This window comes from Ptychodera flava, chromosome 18 (assembly GCF_041260155.1).
Source record: "Ptychodera flava strain L36383 chromosome 18, AS_Pfla_20210202, whole genome shotgun sequence".
Classification (NCBI taxonomy): Eukaryota; Metazoa; Hemichordata; class Enteropneusta; family Ptychoderidae; genus Ptychodera; species Ptychodera flava.
The window spans coordinates 9,988,314-10,007,457 of NC_091945.1; the positions used below are offsets into that span (position 1 = coordinate 9,988,314).

The window sequence follows — 19,144 nt, forward strand, 5'->3', positions numbered from 1 at the left end:
AAAAATTGGGTCATCGTGCAAATTTTCAAATTTTGGTACTGAAGAAACTAACTACGAAATATTTACCGACATTTCAAATTAAAATGAGCTCTTTGTTTTATTTCTATGGTAGAAAATAAATTCCAAATATTTACAAAACTGAGCCGTTGAAATCTTTATTTCCGCCATAAACTTTGAAATAGCCCTATAAGTGATGGGTCAAAAGGATAATTGTAAAAGTTTGAGGATCCTAATATCTGTGCCGAAAGTGCACTCTACTTTACCGTATGCTGTATATTTTTATGGTCAGTTGACCCAGTCTGCACGAAAAACTGTATGTTTGGCTCCTGTGAGATAGTTGACGGCAAAAAATCATGCAGGTGCAACAGTGGTTTTGAAAAAAAGATCCAAGGAGGTATCGAGACTGATGGCTGTGTTGGTAAGTAAGCCTAAATGACGCAATGTATACAAATGTTACATGTATGTGATATGGCGCATAGTCTGACCACGAGTATTGCAACATAAAAAATATCGGTTGTATGCGAACGCCTGCAAAGAAAGCATTCACATTCCAACAAGTTTACACTTGACTGAAAAAATATTAAATCTTTGAAGTATGCTTGTTGACCGGAGATTCATGACATCAAGTAATTGTGCCAAAAATTGGAAAATATTTTCCATTAACTATCTGGCTGTATTAGAAAGCTATACAGAATCAATCCTAGGATGAGTCTTAGTTCATTCAAAAGCAGACAATTGTATAATTACATAACTTTATCGCTGTCATGGTAATTTTTGGCCTGCTTTATATTTTAAAAACATTTTTCTTTTCTAATATGCATTTAGAAAACAACTGTACATGTCATTTTGCAAGAACATGTCAATATAATTTTGCAAATATCAGCAGTTCTTCATCGCTGACTTTTCTAAAACTACAAAAAAGATCGATCAGGACAGTATGAAGTGCCTCAATGATTTACAACAGTGCAATCGAAAATGGAACGGGGAAATGACACCATGTTTGTATGATGCAGTTGTTTTTGCTTAAACCACTCAGAGTTTTTCATGAGCTGTTTTATCTCTTTCATTATTATTGCAAATTAAATAGTATGAGCATCAGCAGTGAAATGAGTTGAAAAAGCTGGCTGATCAAGTCTGAATACTATTCTAAAAATAATTTTTGACTAGCAAACTATTCGTTTACATCGGAACCAACACTTTGCAAGTGTGCAGGCCTCACACTTATTAAAGCCAAATAATTCAACCGATATGGGGGGATTAAACAGCGCTTTTTATTATATTTTTGAATTGTATTTTCATCAGATATAAATGAATGCTCAACGGGATCGCATCAATGCTCTCAGCACTGTGTTAATTTTCCTGGATCCCATATTTGTCTCTGTGACCCTGGATATATCCCGGAAAACGATGGAATATCTTGTACCGGTAAGTTGAATTTTGCTTCTTGAAAGAGTGGAAATATTATTGAAATGTTATAATCCTAAAGGTGTTCTACAAAGTTAAATCATCTATTGTAGATTTAGTAATACCCAAGATCGAACAAAAAGTAGTGTACCCTGACATGGTTTGTTTTCAGGACTGTTTCGAAGTACACACAATGATGGCGCTATTGGCAGTTTGCGAAAAACACGATAGTAACATACAGCCACTGTAACTCCACGTCATAACTAATCTTTTTATTGGGGTTTCCTATATCGTCTTACGTGTGCTTGTTATTGCCAAAGGAGACAAGAGTGCCACGCACTTTATTTAAATTGCCCGAGAGAGATTTTTGTGTCAATTAATTGCTTTAACTATTAACAAAAGGTTTCAGCAATTTGCTGTCGTCTAGCTCTAATCAAAATTACAGCGTATATTCCAATGTGTATTGACGAATATTCACTTTTTAGTCATTTACCATTACCTTCGTAAGCTAGTATATTTTAAAAGATGGCTCAAGACTTAAGGGCATGAGAAAGTTGCCATCTAGCAGTCGCATCTGTTCAAACACAGCATCTCTATAAAAATAATATGACGTGAATATATAGTTAATACATATGGAACTCATTGTTCACGTGTAAACTTTGAACTGAAACAATTCACAAATGAGTAGTGGTCTTAGACATAATCGCCTATGGTCACTTGCAAGCAAGATATCTGCGTGTCAGTAGTATTGCCTCATGTTAGAAACGAGTACTCGGCCAGAGGCTGATCTGAAATTCTGGCACAATGACAGCTATGGATCTAGAACGGCTGTCAGTCGATGATGGTTAAATAAAAGGTACTTCTTGATTCCGTAAAAGGTTACAGAGAGCTATTTCCACCCTTTATACCGATGCACCGGGCTTGTCAGAACGCAGCGTGAGAATATATATACTGTGCTAAACATGGCAATTGTCGTGCCCTGAACTCATGGAGGTCTCTTTCGATCTCCATGCTGAACTTGACTTTCATGTTGGCTTTGCAGAGTACATGAGCCTGGTCCAGCTTATGGACTAAAACAATGCCTGTGTCCTTAGATCCTGAAGGAGTGAGTTCAAAGTCAACACCACAATGAAAAATAGACAAATAAAACTTCCTGCTCAACACCAAATTTCGACATTCCATTTATTCCAGGCACATTGGAAAGCGATTGTATTTGAATAATTGAATCTCCTCACTTGTTTCTTGCTAACGATGCATATGGTGCTGGATTTCGAGCCAATGCTCATTTAGTTCTCCAATATCATCCTCGAACATAAGCTGGCCGAGTAATGCACAGCGTTTCACGTAATATCTAATGTTGGATATGCTAACCCTAAAACGACAATCACGAGAAGAAATTTGACGATATTTCAGTATTGCGTCTTCGATTTTGGCATGAACATTCGGTTGGCCCGAAAATGCCACGGATTATGTACATTGACGATACAAGGTTAAAACAATACTTAAGGTCATTTAGCATTTTTACTTCAGGCAATTCCTAATTTTGATCTTGAACGAACTTTCCAAATTAGGGATATATATCTGGATTTGCCGGATCTAAGTTGACGAAACTTGCTCTGTATGTATGAGATACACTGATATAGCAATCATAAAGTTGTTTCAGCAGTTTCAGAGAAACGTATTGCTAATTCGCATACTGAACGAACTTTCCTTATTAGGGAAATATATCAGAATTGACATGACCAAAGTTGACAAAACTTGCGACTTGCATATTTAACTAACTTTCCAACTTTGGCATATAAGACTGGAAGGACCCTAAAAAAATTATTATACTCGTTATATCATGCTACCATGCGCCATTCTGATTGGACGAGAGCTCATTCCACCGATGCTAAAATACTGTTTTAGCACTGATAGCAGTGCTAAAACGGGCCCCTAAACACGCATTTTCGAAAATTTCCCACTCGCTGCATTTGAACGTACCATAGACCCCCGCGAAAAACCGAAACGGTCCGCTTTGTTTCAAAGAAAGAATACCGAATTTTGATACACAGATAAAGTGTGGGTCTGTAACTCACCTCTTGGTGAAAATAAGTTGGGATCGATGATAAAATACATCTCTGAAGCAGCACATTTTAGTGTGATGTAGACGAATTATTGCATTGAAGCGACAGCGCACCGTGCACTTTTCTTGATATTGCGGGAATCGAGACGTGATATATCCTACCGCTCTTTAAAAATGAAGCTAGTATTCGTCCACACACACTAATAAATTGACACTTCCTCACAGTAACAGTATGTCAGATATTCTTTACCAAAGTTTGGGCTGCAACAGACCAGGGTGTCCTAACGATGTAGACCAAGAAGTTCAAAATAAAAATGGGACGACTCCTGGCGACTGCGACAAAATTTGACATCAAATGCTACGAACAATATCAGCGTCCAGCTCTCGCTGCATCGGGCAACACTAACTGTACATCATTACAATTGCAGTCATCGTACGTCTGGATTATTTCAAAACGGCATGTTTCTAGTATGTCCGAATTATCCATCAAAATACATCCTGTAACTTCACTGTACCACCTCTAAATGTCGCGACGGTCGACGTACACCGTATACGCGCGTAAGCGGTACAGAATGAGACAATCTATTTTTAGTATGCCAAAAAAACAGGACTATTGTTCATATGTAAATTTACGAAAAAATTGTTACTTTTTCTTTTGATTTGAACTCTTGACCTGTTTTCTGTGTCTGCAGCAGGTATTTTAATGATAGTCTTCGCGTGCGTTGCATGTGAATAAAATGCAATGTTGATGGACGTATGCGTATTTATTGTACGATACTGTGTGCGTGTACGTAATCCCAACATAAAAATGCTCGGTCTCGGGCGCAGAATTTCCGACGATCAATCTCTCACACGTCCATTTTCTGCATTTGGGGCTTAAAGTGACGAAAATACTCAAATAAGACAACAAAGACACACAAGTTGATATAATATAATAGCAATAACCCCCTTCGCAGTCGGGTATACACGAGATTTTGGTACAATTCGCTCCATATAGCACTCGCCTATCGGCTCGTGCTATATGTCGCGCATTGTACCAAAATCTCGTGTATACCCTCCTGCGGCGTGGGTTATTGCTTAATTAAACTCGCTATGTATATTGATATAATGATTGACAATAATGTTGTATAAGTGAAAGATATTTTGCATTTTCATGTTAGATACTTATATTTTGTATATTTAATTACCTTCACAGTTTAGCATATATAGCTTGAAGGACTTCACCAAAGGCAATTTCATTTACTATATAAAGTGGTAATACAATGACAGCAGTCAACAACATTTAGTATTTTTCATTAAGCTAATCACATATTTATATCTTAATGACCTTGAATTAATCTGTGGTGAATATTGTTCACGATGTTGAACATAATACTTTCAATGAAGGTGCAAACATGTGGCAAAAAGTTAAATTCGAAATATATGCGGAAACACGCGAGCAGTTTCAGTTCCTGTCTGGGTTTTGAAGTGTTAAATGCCTTACCTTTAAAAGATAGAAAAAATAGTGCTCGAAGATACGAAAATGAGTGCCTTGCAACTACATTGGGGACGTAAATAGTTTATATAATATAACGTATTGTCCCAGTAGTAACTTCGAACAAAGTTGGTTATTTAAATCTGAGAAATCATGTTAAACATCTCAGAAATGTAACAAAATGGCCACCTGCTGGTCCTAATGAATCAAATCATCGGTAAACATAATATGCCAATGTATTTCATAAATCATTGTGGTTGTACAATAGAAACAAATATGTGAAGGATGTTTAACCTATGGCTCTAAGGTTAAAAGTGTTATGCAGGTGTCTTTATGGATCGAATTTTTACATCCAACCAGATTAATCAGAGCACTGAATAAACCTGAAATACCAAAATATCAGGTCTTAACTTGCTTTATTCCAAATGTTTAATCAATGCACTGTAAAATTTTTCCCTTACCTCAGATATTGACGAATGTGCATCGAATCCCTGTATAAATGGGACATGCGTGGATATGGTCAATTCCTATAGCTGTGAATGTTGCCCAGGCTATACGGGTAAACACTGTGACACGGGTAAGTGCGATAGAAGTCTATAAACAGCCATTTGACGACTAGTTAAATAAACATACTTGACATACGCACATTTTACATTGTTTTGATATGTGCTAAAGTGGCCATAGTTAAACTTTCACACTCAGCATTAGCAGCTTTTTAACTTGTTGGCTGTACATTAACATTTTACAGTTATGAGTGATCGCCTTTCGTTTTAGTCGAGGTCGTAGGCAGAGGGGTATAGCGATGAGTTTCAGGTAGCGCAAGGCCACGGTCGGAGTGCGGGGGGGGGGGGGTTCATAAACATGCAATTGTCGCCTTTCTCTGGATGTGTTCCGTTCGCTTTGCTTTAGTTTCTGTTACTACCTGTAACCGACAATATTGATGGCGAACGATAATGCATTATTGGCGATAGCGATGATAATTATATTAAACGTATATGACCTTCTCACGAGGGCTATTGAGCGCGTTTATGGTCCCCAAGGGCCTGTGCTGTACCATAATACGGTTTTAGTCGAGGTCGTAGGCCACGGTCGGAGTGCGGGGGGGGAGGTTCATAAACGTGCGCTATTGCTCGAATAAAGATTAGGTTATAAGTGGTTTATAACACACCACATGCTTATGATATTCTATACTATCGTGTTTGATGAACTTTGATGCAGAGGCGCTGCAATATATAATATTAGAAGTTTATTTTATTATTCCCCACATCAGAAAAAGTAGTACAAATTTTCCCCAAAGAAGCAATAATTTCCTTAGCATACCGCATGACGCCCTTTGTTCCGCTCGAATCTTTGTTGTTGTCATTGAGCTCTTCAATGTTTTTCGCTGTTGGAATGCTAATGCTGAAACATCTTGCAGGGTAGAGGCGCTTATCCCGAACACTCATCACGCCATTGTTTCAAAGTTGCAAATGACACTAAGCATGCGGTAACGTAACCGGCAATTTTTTCAAAGACTATTTCCCTATGGAAAGAGTATTTATAAAAATAACCCTGACGTCACTGTTTTGGAGCCAATGGGGACTAGATGTAGCCATTTTCTCGTCACATGACGTGTTCTGGCCAATCGTGACACTGGATGAGAATGTGTCGTGTTATAATTTTAATTGTTGTGAATTTTCTTGATTTAGTTCGTGTAGTTGCTTGTACTGATATAGTGTTATCTTTGCATCAATCGATAATAATGCAGCTTGAGCGGACGTATAGAAATTTGCATAATTCAATAGGCTGCAGAGCCTCGTTCTGAATGTAAACAAGCAATATGTCGGAATACACGTCGTTCGAGCGACTTGGTCGTGAAAATGGGCTCGAAAGCTCACAAATATGATTATTTAATGCAAAATTGAAGATGGTATGAGGTAATGTACACTTTTGAGAGTAATTTCATCGTATCTATGCATGATAGAAATAAATACTAATGATAATTGACAACTGAATTCGTACGTTGCAATGATGGTTTATACCTCTCAGCTGTGTGCTAATTTTAGACTGTGACCCGAAACACACTGATACAGGTCTTGAACAAAAATAATACTTGTTGTGTCAAACCACTTGCTATTGAACAACGCTTGTGACAAGTTTCGTGAATTTCTGACAGTGCGCCTATATTTGCGGCATGATTTCATGATGCCATGTATGCGCTGTTAGTGTTACCGTACAAGGCCGATCGTACAGCCCAGTGTACGCGTGTACAGCGTACAACGCTATGGCACTGAAACTCGCCTTTATGCTATCGGACTTCAGTCAACATTGACGAGTTGAAACATGGTAACTGAACAGTGATATACTACCCGTTACCAGTGAAAAGGAAAACTGTGACAAATCACGGTCACTCAAATCCACTCTTACAACGATATTATTATCTTGAAAGGCTGAGGGGTCAGTAAAATCAGGCGTGGGAATGTCCGACCACCACATCCTGCATCGACTCCAAACAGACAGACACTGACAGTTGACAATGACCGAATACAAGAGAAGTCGGCCAGTACAGTATGCACCCTATTAGAATATATGCTCCATATTAGTGTTTCTTTTTTTGAAGTCTCACTTAAGTTATATACGAAAGCGATCTAAATGTCATTCATAAGATGAGCGTAATGTTTGCAAACTTCACAGATCACAGTTCAACGCACGTATGAACACACATTGCCATTGGGTAAAAAGATGGCGGTGTATCGCGATCGTTGGTAGCGAGTTTTGCAGTCTTCGTCATAGTTACACTTGAAGTTCGTTAAAAAGTCATAGGAGATGGCGAAGCAACTTAGTTAAGAGTCATCAAGCCATGAATTTTACTGAAGAAATGGCATAATGTTTGCCTGAACTTTAATACGGTACGCGCGCGATCTGCAGAAACACGGAGGCAGACCGTACATGTTTTGCAGGGTGGACGTGGGAGCTCTTCGACTTTGAGTTGTTTTCTGAATGTTCGTAGTACCCGGTAGTATTAAACCGACAAAATAACAAAAACTATGGTAGTAAAAAGTTAAAATTGTTTGGCATATTCAACTGTGAAGAGAATGCGTATGCAATCATATTGCTTTGTTGCGAGTGGCAGACTTCTCCTGGCCGAGTCCCACTGCACTGGCCGAGTTGGTCGGCACCATCGGCGCTGGCGATGGCCGAGTTCGCAACTGCCCGACTTCTCCGGTTACCCAATGGAATATTGGTAGCCAATGCCTACGAGGACTACCGCGAAATTGTAACCCAAGCATCAAATATAAATATAACATAAGTTGGATTGACAACAGTAAAATATGTGATATTGTGCAATCTTTGGGCCTAAACAATTTGTAAACGTGAGCAAGGCGTCAGCGGAGTGCAACACGTTCCTCACTCTAAGCGGCCATCTTGTCTTCTGATGGCGGGACGGTGTACGACCTACGAGGCCAAAGCAGTGATTTGCAGGGCATGAACAAGAATAAAACTAAGTTAGGGGGCTTAAACAATGATTAGACTGTCTAACTATGTAAAAATATTCACAAGAATCAGCTGTGCATGTAGTTGCGGCAGCCCAAAAGTAGGCCTATGTTTAGCGAGCCATAGATCGACAATACACACATAGCACCAAAAGTAAGCCGTAGAAGTTGATAAAAATTCATAGGCACAAACTTAACTGCTTTATATGACCATAGAAATGTCTCTGACATCGTTTGTTGGGAAAAAATGGGCTGAAATTGCCCCCAAAAAACAGGAAAAATCACACTAACGGTCAAGTAGAACAGCGCCCTCATCACTTCCATTTGAACGAAATTCTAATATAAATATGCAAATAGGGGTATCTCCGCTCAAGCTGAATGGTGGTGGTGGTGATGATGATGATGGTGACGATGGTGATGGTGATGACGACGACGACGACGATGACGTTGATGATGATGATAATGATGTTGACAATGACTATGGCAATATTGCCACTACCATCGAAATCGGCGACACATTAGCATGTGTTCTTCACCATACACTACAGGCTTTTTACCACTAAAATGTACTCTATTGTTAACTATATTATGTTTTTAGAAATCGACGAATGCGAGTCTGACCCGTGTATATATGGTGACTGCATCGATTTGATCAATGCGTATCGATGTGATTGTTGGGAAGGATTTGAAGGGATCAACTGTAATCAAGGTAGGCCACAATTATTACACTCTACAATTTACATTATTGTGCATGAAAAACAATGTCACAATACATTCAAATCTGCGTATAGTTGTCACCAATGAACCAAAAAAGTGACCATTATATAGAGATAACCTTTCTATAGTGGGTGGGTGTTGCATTACTTTGAGTGTAGGGGGTGTGCTTGGTAATGAATAAAGGAACAGATAACAGCAGTAATAAAGTTTGATATCACAAATCGCTTGAAAATCATGATTAAAACATTCACTTTCTCAAAGAATCAATTTGCAGCCGTGAAGTCAGTTGGAATAGACCCATTTCTTGCTTTCCATCTAAAGCATTTTTGCAGAGGTCATTCAAAGTCAATATACTGACCATTACACACAGAGGGCTTTTCACATGCAAAATGCCACAGGACCACTGCAAAGTGACCACTGTAAAGACGTGACAGCTCTGTAACGCTGTCCACTAAGACCGGTTTAACTGTATGTTTAGTGTAACGGTACATGCGTTTATTGTATAAATACATTTTCGTCCCTACTCTTTTCCGACAACCTGCGTGATATTTAAAATGTCATATGATAAACTAATTTTCGAAGCAAACTCCAGTCCTTCGTCACTTTGTAAATTTTGTCAACAAGCAGTACTCGTTTAAGGGAAAGAATATAAATTTGTATATAATTTGCTCGTGGTGCGACATTCTTATATAGTTATTAAGTGGTACTTTAGTTGAGACAAAATGAATTTCAGTTTCTCTGTGGTACGTGTCTTTTGCTATTTTGTAAAGAATACGTCAACTTCTCCGAGAAGGTAACGATAACTAACATGATTGATAATGTGAGAATTTCGCTTCTACTGTATGTGAATTGATTTAGGATCGATAAACACATGGTCAAACATGACAAACTATGAGCCAAAAAGCGAATCTCCTTCCGCAGCCAATGACAAACACTGTGAACTTGCTGAGCGTGCTAATGCCCATGAGCAAAACACGGTCTAGTTGAAGAAGACGAAGGCAGTTTATTGGAAGTGTGCACTTAGCTTGTGTGTACGAGTTTTACGATGTTGTTTACCCCGTGGCTTTGTTTACATATAATATAATTTACATAATTGATAGGTACCTGTAAAAGCTAAATCGTTCACATGATTGTAGTCACGTAATCATGTACTGTTCGCGTATCGTACCTCCTTTGTTCCACGAGATAGGTAGGCTCAATCTGACCATGCTGACTACACCTTATCGAAAATATTAGATTAAATATTCTAAAAGGAATCAACAATATCAAAGTTTCACGTACTGTGGTAGTTAATGCCATAAAAATGTACTCTACAAGTTATATTCTGTAAATCACATCAATCATAAAAACTGTATATTTTAACAAAAACTAAACGAATACACACATTTAGAAACGTGACCGTGAAATTGACAGAGCCTGTCTTCTTCCTCAATGTCTTTAATATGGCATATTATTAATGGGTGTCTAGCGGTTAGATGTAATTACACGTGGGAATGAATGAACTAGTATTAATACAAAGAAAAATGAGTTTTATCATTGCAATGGCGGAGACATTAAATGATAACAAAAAAACTAAAAAAATAGATGAAGACCCGAAAGAAATGAATGGGAAAGACGTCCTGAAAATATATATTTACTCGCCTGTTTTATTGTTTGTATGTAGATATTGACGAATGTGCAAGTGAGCCATGTATGAATGGAGCAACTTGCCATAATTTACTTGCTCGCTACAAGTGTACATGTGCGTCTGGCTGGACTGGTTTTCATTGTGAAATAGGTAAGTTGGCGAACATAAATACGTATGGTTTCTGATATTGTAAACGTAGAAATATATAGACATTTTATAGAATTTTCGAGTTCTTCATACATGTGAGTTTATATTACATGTTCCTGCATGTTTGGATATTTTAATGACGTCAACATTCTGTTATTAAGGTTGAAGACTGCGCATGCCAATGGAAATAACTTGCTTAAAGCAAGACGCTCTCTGGTTTTGCACAACTCAAAAAGGCTATATGACAATTTCCAGTCTATAAAAAGTCTGCAGATGATTAAGACTGGTACAAAGTAACAATTTACGTTAAGCGTTCGACAACGTTCCCATTGAAATAACTTTCAATTCTATTTGAACACAAATGGAGTGCTAATCTAATAATTAATTGAGATTGACGACGATTAAACAGTGTTCTTTTGTAAACATATAGGATATCGTGCTAAGAACTGCCTTATTCGAGCAATTAGCAAATCAGCCATGTCACTTGCGTCATTGCCGCAAAGGAAAGGACGTCATGCACCCTATGTACCCTTCCTGCAAACAATGCTCGGTCCCGGTCGCCGCATTTACGACGACGATCACTCAGTATTTTAATCTGCTATCTCTCTTTTTTCATGCTAAAACTACAGGGGAACACATTTTGATGCAATAAACACAAATTTGGATATAATGTATAGGCAACGATCCCTTTCTACCATTTCCCGATATTTGGAATTTAACTGTAAAGGGAAAATTAAATTAATGATTTTCACAAAAACTAAGAGGATGGAAACTTAACTTACTCAAGGAGCTACGAAGTGAGCACTCACAAGCTGTGGATATGAAAATATTTTGAAAACTTTCAGAGTCTGAATCTGTACCGGAGGCTAATTTTACCTTCAGAAAGCGTATTTTGTTGCAACCATTAACCATAAAACATGTACTAAAGGATCCACGTTTATACTACAAATGTAACAGAGAAAACAAACAGAAGAGTCTGAATCACTGTCGGCTGTAGTCAAGTTGCACATACGATTTCACATTCTAGTAAGAGGTCATCAATTGCGATTTATGCTATCACATAGGTACGTATAAGATTATGGAGTCTAACGCTAGGTATCGCTGTGATGTCATTGTTACAGAAAAGAGTGGGGGTAAATAGCTGATATAAGTTTTATGCGCTGCTCTTTGACAACGAGCATGACTCTGTCAAATAGTATATGTACGCACTGATTTTTGCATTGTCGTTACAGAAATCGACGAATGTGCCAGTAACCCGTGTGTCCATGGTACTTGTATAGATGAGATAAACATGTACTCTTGCGATTGTGATATAGGCTGGGAAGGAGACAACTGTGACATAGGTACGAATATAATTACAATTGAATATGAGCCTATTTGACAACTATTATACTTGTTATTGAAGTAGTCCTCTGATTACGCTTACAGCCTTTGTGCTTCTTACAGCAATGGCAAGTTCGCCAATTGTCGTTGGCGGCGCCAGTTATCGTCTGCTCTTAATGTTTTTCCTAGTTTTTAGTTAAGGACGACGACACTAAGGCACCACCCCATCTTGTACATTGTCATACCAGAAATATAAAATGCATGTATTTGTCCTATGATAATACTCTCATCAGTTGGGTATGTTTCAAATTGAACCAATCCACAAACTTTCGTGAGACACGCTGGAAACATTGCATCAGATATTGTACCACTGATGGTTTTCTTTTGGTTTTTGTTTATTTCAACCCGGCAGATGTGGACGAGTGTGAATTGAACCTTGACGACTGTAGTCACTTTTGTGTCAACGTTGACCGTACTATTGACGCCAGGGGATACTATTGCCTTTGCCTAGATGGTTATCAACTCGATGACGACGACGCAACTTGCATAGGTAAGCTATTTTGAATGGTACAAAAACATTAGCAGCAAATGTATTTTCTTTCTCGCTGTAGACTCTGTCAGTGCTTCTTGATTTTAACGGTAATGCTTAAAATACGTGATTGTTTTTGCTAAGTGCGCATCTTTGTCACTTAAATTTTCAATACTATTTCCCTGCTGTTATGGGACTGAGAATTGAAAGAGCTGGAAGAACTTGATGTCAATAATTTTTTCTCATCCGCATATCAGTAAGCTTGTATCCAGAATGCGGTACAACCTTTTAAAAACGATAACATAGATCTTTGAAATTATCATTCCAACTTGGAGTGACAAACTAGTATATTGTTATGGCGTATAAAACTTGTTGCAATTCCTTTTTTCTTTTTTTCTGTACATGTCTATTTGACAGTGACTGTTTTAGCTACAATTTAAATAAGAGAACGCAGAACCCCATTTTGAATCAGTCTTACATATCTACTAGTTCAAGTGCGCCTTGTGTTGTACAAAACAGCAAGGAGTTCTATCTTGTGGCGGTAGAGCTTCGTAGGAGTAAGAAATAAATAACAGGAAACATAAATTGACTGTGTAGCAAACTCAGCTGTACTATAGCATCTCTTTGACTGACATCAGAAATTGGGCTTAAGTAGTGTATCTTTGAGAAGCACTTCTGAGTAATATGAAGACGAACGCATTGGAAATATAGGCTTCAATATACATTGTATTTCCAACAGTATCGGCTCGGTTCTAGCAGTAAAGGGAAATGTCCAGCGCCGTGGGCGCACAAAAGGCAATGTCGTAGTGACGTTGGTTGTTGGCAAACACTGGGCGGGATGGTTAAACACTTGCCTAGTCATTGGCTTATCAGAGAAATATAAACTATCTGTCACACCAGGAGCTGCCGATGATCACTTTTGCCTGAATATTACGGAGATGTGCAGGGGGTTCAAGCCTGGCTCATAACCAGAGTTTGTGGACTTGCCGAGGGACTATTGCCTGGCTGACCATGGAGCTAAAAAGGACCTTTTTTCTCCCGATGGCCTGACATACCTTTCTCGACTGTGTGATGTTTTCGCTAGGGGACTGGGTACCGTACGTTGCGTAGTGAGTTCGAATCGCATCGAAAATTTACTGATTATGAATTCAAACCACAGTCGTTTGTTGTGCGATACACGGCGATGGCCGCTGTGGTATCAATAGAAATATAGGAAGTTGGGAAACAGAATGGCCGCTATTCATCCGTATCGCCGAGTTCGGAAACGGATTTACCTTGAACAATTTATTCAATGAACCTGCAACGATGCATGGCTTTCGATACATCTCTGAATTCACATCTGCTATCGTTTTTGCGTCTAAGTCGATCTTCTGTGCATACACCGTTGCGATTTCCAACGGGATTCTGCTTTCAACCCCAGCTCTCAACACAAAATGACTACTTTCTTACAACAGCAAAGGGTGATTTTAATGTAGAGGCGCTGTGATGGAAGCCGATCGTTTAAATATACATATTACGAGCTTCGGTAAAAAAAGTCGGGCTGCGCTCTGAATGCGATTCGCTATAGAAAAGGAAGAAAAAATTACCATAACAAAAATAAAAAAAAAAATTCACCCACAGTGTAAGTTTAGGTATTTCGAAACAATTACAGAAACGAGTGAAGAAAGTTTGAGTAAAACTGATCTACAATGTTACGATCTTGAGTTAGAGCTTGGCATGTAACAGCATGACCCGAAGTAATTGCAGGTCGCATATCCGGTTACTTCGGATATGTAACCTCGGAAAACATCGACAACCGTTCGTAATATGCAAATTACATATGACTGAGACGTAATGGAAAAGTTGTCCGTAGTTCGAAAGATGAGCATGCATATTTGAATACCATATACGCTGCTTTTCACGATTTGTAAGCCAGAAAACTTTAAAAAGGAAATTAAATGACCAGCCAAGTATTTTTAAATACATTGGTTAAGAATGTTAATGAGGCTCAGTGATGAGTCCCTCTAGTGCAGGGCTAAGGCCGTCATCGATGAGTGCGGATGATAAAAAAACGCAATGTTGATGTAGCCGGTGAGAGTGGTAACGATGTAATCGACGCTGAAGTCGAGTCAGCTAAACTGAATTGAATAAACTGAAACAAGCAATGATCAAATCAGTCACAATGCAAAGGTAATAACTCAGACTATGAGAGGAAAGATTGACTTTCAATATCCGAAATTTGGAATGCCTTCCAACAGACGTGTCAAGACTCTCAATGTTCATAACTTTTACAGGACCACATACAAAATGGTTCTTTTCAATCATGATTGACAGCATACATTAACATTTAGAACAGAGGTCAATTGGGCATTCTGGGACCACGCTTTGTGAAAAAATACGTTCTCTGAATTAAATAGCAGTGCTTTTCAACATTTTTAAAGTCAGTCCCTACACATTCACGGACGTCATATCTAAGATTAGATGGAAATTAATGCCGTTCACACGTCGAATTTCTGGAAATCTCGGAGTAAATCGAGTGCGTCTTATCCGTAGCGTGGCTTTTAACATGTGCATAGTCTTACCATAATCCCCCTTTACTAGGAGACCTTGGCGTTCAAGAACATTGATCTGACGAAATAAAGCATTTGATGGTTTTTATTACACAGATATTGACGAATGTGAAGTTGGTTTACATCGCTGTCATGTCCATGCATATTGTACCAATACGGAGGGGAGCTATTATTGCACATGCAAGACGGGATATAGAGGTGACGGATTCGACTGTAAAGGTAAGGTTCTTTGTTCTCAATGAGGGACTGATCAGTTTCTTTGGATGACACAAATTACTTCAAGTTCAAAGTAATAAAGTAAGAGTGCACAACCTTTTGGTATATTTTAAACATTCACTCATTCTGTGTTTTGATAAAATTGTTGACATGTCAGTTTTAAGATAGAAATTTTAAAGTTTCAATCTAAAAGTCTGTATACAGTATTTGAATGAAATGTAAATATATTCCACACTTTCTATGCGTAACCATCTATCCAGAACTGTTGTGCATAAGTGGACGTCAATCACTAATATCAAAGAGAGAACATCAGTGAATCATAAACTTCATTTTGTAATAAGACTGTCGTCAGTCGTCCAATTACTTCTCCTGAAAAGACATAGAGAGCCATTGTTATAGGTTATAGCCAAGTCTTGTGTGCAAAGTGTCTGAGAAGACCATTCCTCTTAACGTTAAAACCATAAAAGCATAGTTAATAATGACAAAACTGCCTTTTGTTGACTGTCATTTTAACACCTTTTACTTAAAAACCTGTGACACAAAGGAAAAAAGTTGCATCAATGAAAACGAAACACATCTTGTTATTTTTCTCTTTCTAAAGTATGTCACTGTATCAAATGTATTGTGAAATATTAGTGCATGTTGCTATCTTATACTGACTTCTCATAGAGAAAACAAAAAAGTATCAGGAATTTGTCATGTGTTTCAAATGAACTGCAGATTTTATAATGATCAGTACTCTTTGCAAAGCAGACTTTTAATTTGCAAAAATGAAGATATCCCTGACGTATATATACGATATATTAAAGTTCCGCGCCCGAAAGGAGCTCTGATATGTGTCTGATATATTAAAATATATGTCTGATATTAAAGAGGCACTCCCACTTGGTAACATTTTTAAAACACATTTTTTAAATGCCAACGGTCGATATTTGACGTTGCGACTGCGCGCGGATCGCGAGATATCGATAAAAACATGTCATTTTCCGAGCGTATTTTTCACATCCCGAAGTTTTACGATCGTTTCTGATTATGACCCGAAATCTCCCGAAGAGTTGTTGTTGTGCTGATTGACGATATTCTAGGAAGTCCATAATAAGTTCGAACGACGCAATTTTACCCCCCCTCCACTGCGAAGACTTTATATACAGCATTATGCCTTCACTTCATGTAAGTTTTTTTTTTAAAACTTCTCCTTAGTTTTTGTCGTTTTCATTATTCTTAGTCAATTCTACTATATTTTTAACCAATACCACATAGATATCACTTTTTAGGTGTCAAATATTAGCCGCCTCTGATGACTACATTTTGTCGTGTGCCACACAGTTACGCGTGGTTCGATACATAGCGGCCGCCGCGCCGCGTGGTATGCGTCTTTGCATACCACCTGGCGGCCGCTCAACCGCACGTAACCGTGCTAGTCACCTATGCGAATTCTGGTGGAAACATCAAACTTTGTTTTCCGTTTTTTTGCCAAGTCAGTAAGACTTTCTCCCACGGGGCATGACCGTTCACAGACGCGAGTAGTACTGTGGCGTACAACAGCGTCAGCGTAGACTCGTACTCCATAGCTTAGTTGACAATGGCATCAGTGCCGAACGTTCGATGTTCGGAAGCTGAATTTAGGTGGGCCACCGGAATTCAAACTTTTACTATTTTGAGGACACGTTTTTATCGATATCTTGCGATCCGCGCGCAGTCGCCACGTCACATATCGACCATTGGCATTTAAAAAATGTGTTTTAAAAATGTTACAAAATGGGAGTGCCTCTTTAAAAGTTACGAGCCCAAAGGGCGCACCGAAAAATGAGACTAAATGATGAAATTCGTGGCTGGTAAGATTTATTATAGGCAAGTATGACCACGTGTCGAAATTGAAAAACACACTGAGCCCCGTATTGGGCATTTCAAAAACATGATCCCCCATCACCAAAGTCAAAAACAGGGTGACCTGCCCCATAAATCCACTATCCCCCAGTCCCTTAGTGTACATTTTATTGAATTACTGCTGATCAGTTAATGTTCCTCAATAATTAAAAAGTATTCATTATTATTATTGAGTAAGATTTATCATACATTGTAAAAGGACACTTTGCGGGCACAATTTTCTGGAATGATACTGCCTTTCCTGCATATATAGGCTATATGGTTTTTTAAAGATGTTAATTATTAAACACAGGGGTACGGTAATACACAAATGATTTGTAAATTACTTGCCTACTTTTGCGATTATTAGGATTTTATTTGAGTCTTTCTTAATGTATTGTATGCCTATAGTTTTTCTCACAACTATTTTCAGAGATAATAATGTTTCCGTTTGGTGAAAACGAGGGTGATCTAAAACTGAGAGAACGATACGATAGGGATGCATCCACCTCACCATCGTTTGATCTTGTCAGTGAAACAATTACATACCTGACAGGCTTTCCATTCTGGAGGAACTTCTACAGTAACGTTTACGTAAGTACTATGATAAAATGCCACTTTTAACTCTGTTCCACTCTGTTCCCCGTGAAACAGGAAAGTCTTAGTACCTATTACCTTGCTCACATGTAAACTTTAAAAAGCCTGAAGCGAAGGGCAAGCAATCAGTACCATTTGGTTGTTCCCCGTACTTATTCAGAAAGAGTGGAGAGGCATGCTTTGCAAAGGTATGGCAAACTGAATGAGGATTTTTGTAGTAGGGAGAGAGTAGTTCTGATATTTTAAGTCGGAAGTGGGGAGAATTTTATGTTAGCAGGAAAGAGCCAGGGCATAAGGTTGTTCAAAGTAGTTGTAGTGCGGCTTCACAAACAACTATTATTTTCTCTTAAATTGTGTTTTTGTTTAAATAATACGGATAAATGAACATGTAAAACAACCCTAGGTTTCAGTTTTAAAAAATTGCATGCTTGGCTAACCCATATTTACATCAGAATATAGTATTGATTGAAAGTAGGGTTAACTCCATCTAAATGTGTGTGTGCTAGAGGAATAATTAACTCATTATATATTCTTTCTTAACAGTTCACGGACAATGGTTTGATTATCTTCAAAAATGTAAACGATGAAAAGTTTGCCTTCCCGAATCCCTATAAAAATGGATTTCAAACGTACAATGACTCGTATTCATTTCCCATGGTGGCTGCGTTTTGGGATGATGTTGATGTCTCTGATCCGACTGTCGGCGAAGTCTACTACCATGTAAGTGTAAGTGTTTTCAAAAGCAAGTGTCACATTGTAAGGATTGTTTATCGACTTGACCGATTGTAACCCAGCTGGGATACTAGTGCGTCCATAAGCTGTAAAGTGCTGACCGATTAGTATTTTTCGACATACGGTGTACTCCGTCACACTGTAAGTTGGAACGGCATGTCGAGACAGATTTATAATGTGAGAAGGATGCCGTGTACACTGTTTATTCCTCTGCCAATTAATAAACTACGATTGCACCGCGATGCGATACACATCCACGCACACACCACCCTATCACGACAATTTATATGAAACATACCGAAACAGATATGAAGTGAATATCATTCGTTTGATTAGACAATGAAACATATAGCCTGCTTACACAATTATTACACTATCATAACCCAGAGCTCACGTGGCGTTGCACCTAACAACACACTTTTTTC

The 19,144-nt window shown here is 38.4% G+C and overlaps 1 protein-coding gene across 1 annotated transcript in view; it reads left to right on the forward strand.

Annotated features, from left to right (window-relative positions):
* Positions 1–19,144, forward strand: part of LOC139117929 (fibrillin-1-like) — a 59,335-nt gene that overhangs the window by 3,164 nt on the left and 37,027 nt on the right. Inside the window, exons 5-14 of the mRNA XM_070681167.1 lie at positions 290–418; positions 1,303–1,425; positions 5,410–5,520; positions 9,015–9,125; positions 10,797–10,910; positions 12,140–12,250; positions 12,643–12,780; positions 15,405–15,527; positions 17,824–17,984; positions 18,531–18,707. Of these exons, the coding sequence (XP_070537268.1) occupies positions 290–418; positions 1,303–1,425; positions 5,410–5,520; positions 9,015–9,125; positions 10,797–10,910; positions 12,140–12,250; positions 12,643–12,780; positions 15,405–15,527; positions 17,824–17,984; positions 18,531–18,707 (1,298 nt within the window). The remainder of the gene's footprint in view (positions 1–289; positions 419–1,302; positions 1,426–5,409; positions 5,521–9,014; positions 9,126–10,796; positions 10,911–12,139; positions 12,251–12,642; positions 12,781–15,404; positions 15,528–17,823; positions 17,985–18,530; positions 18,708–19,144) is intronic.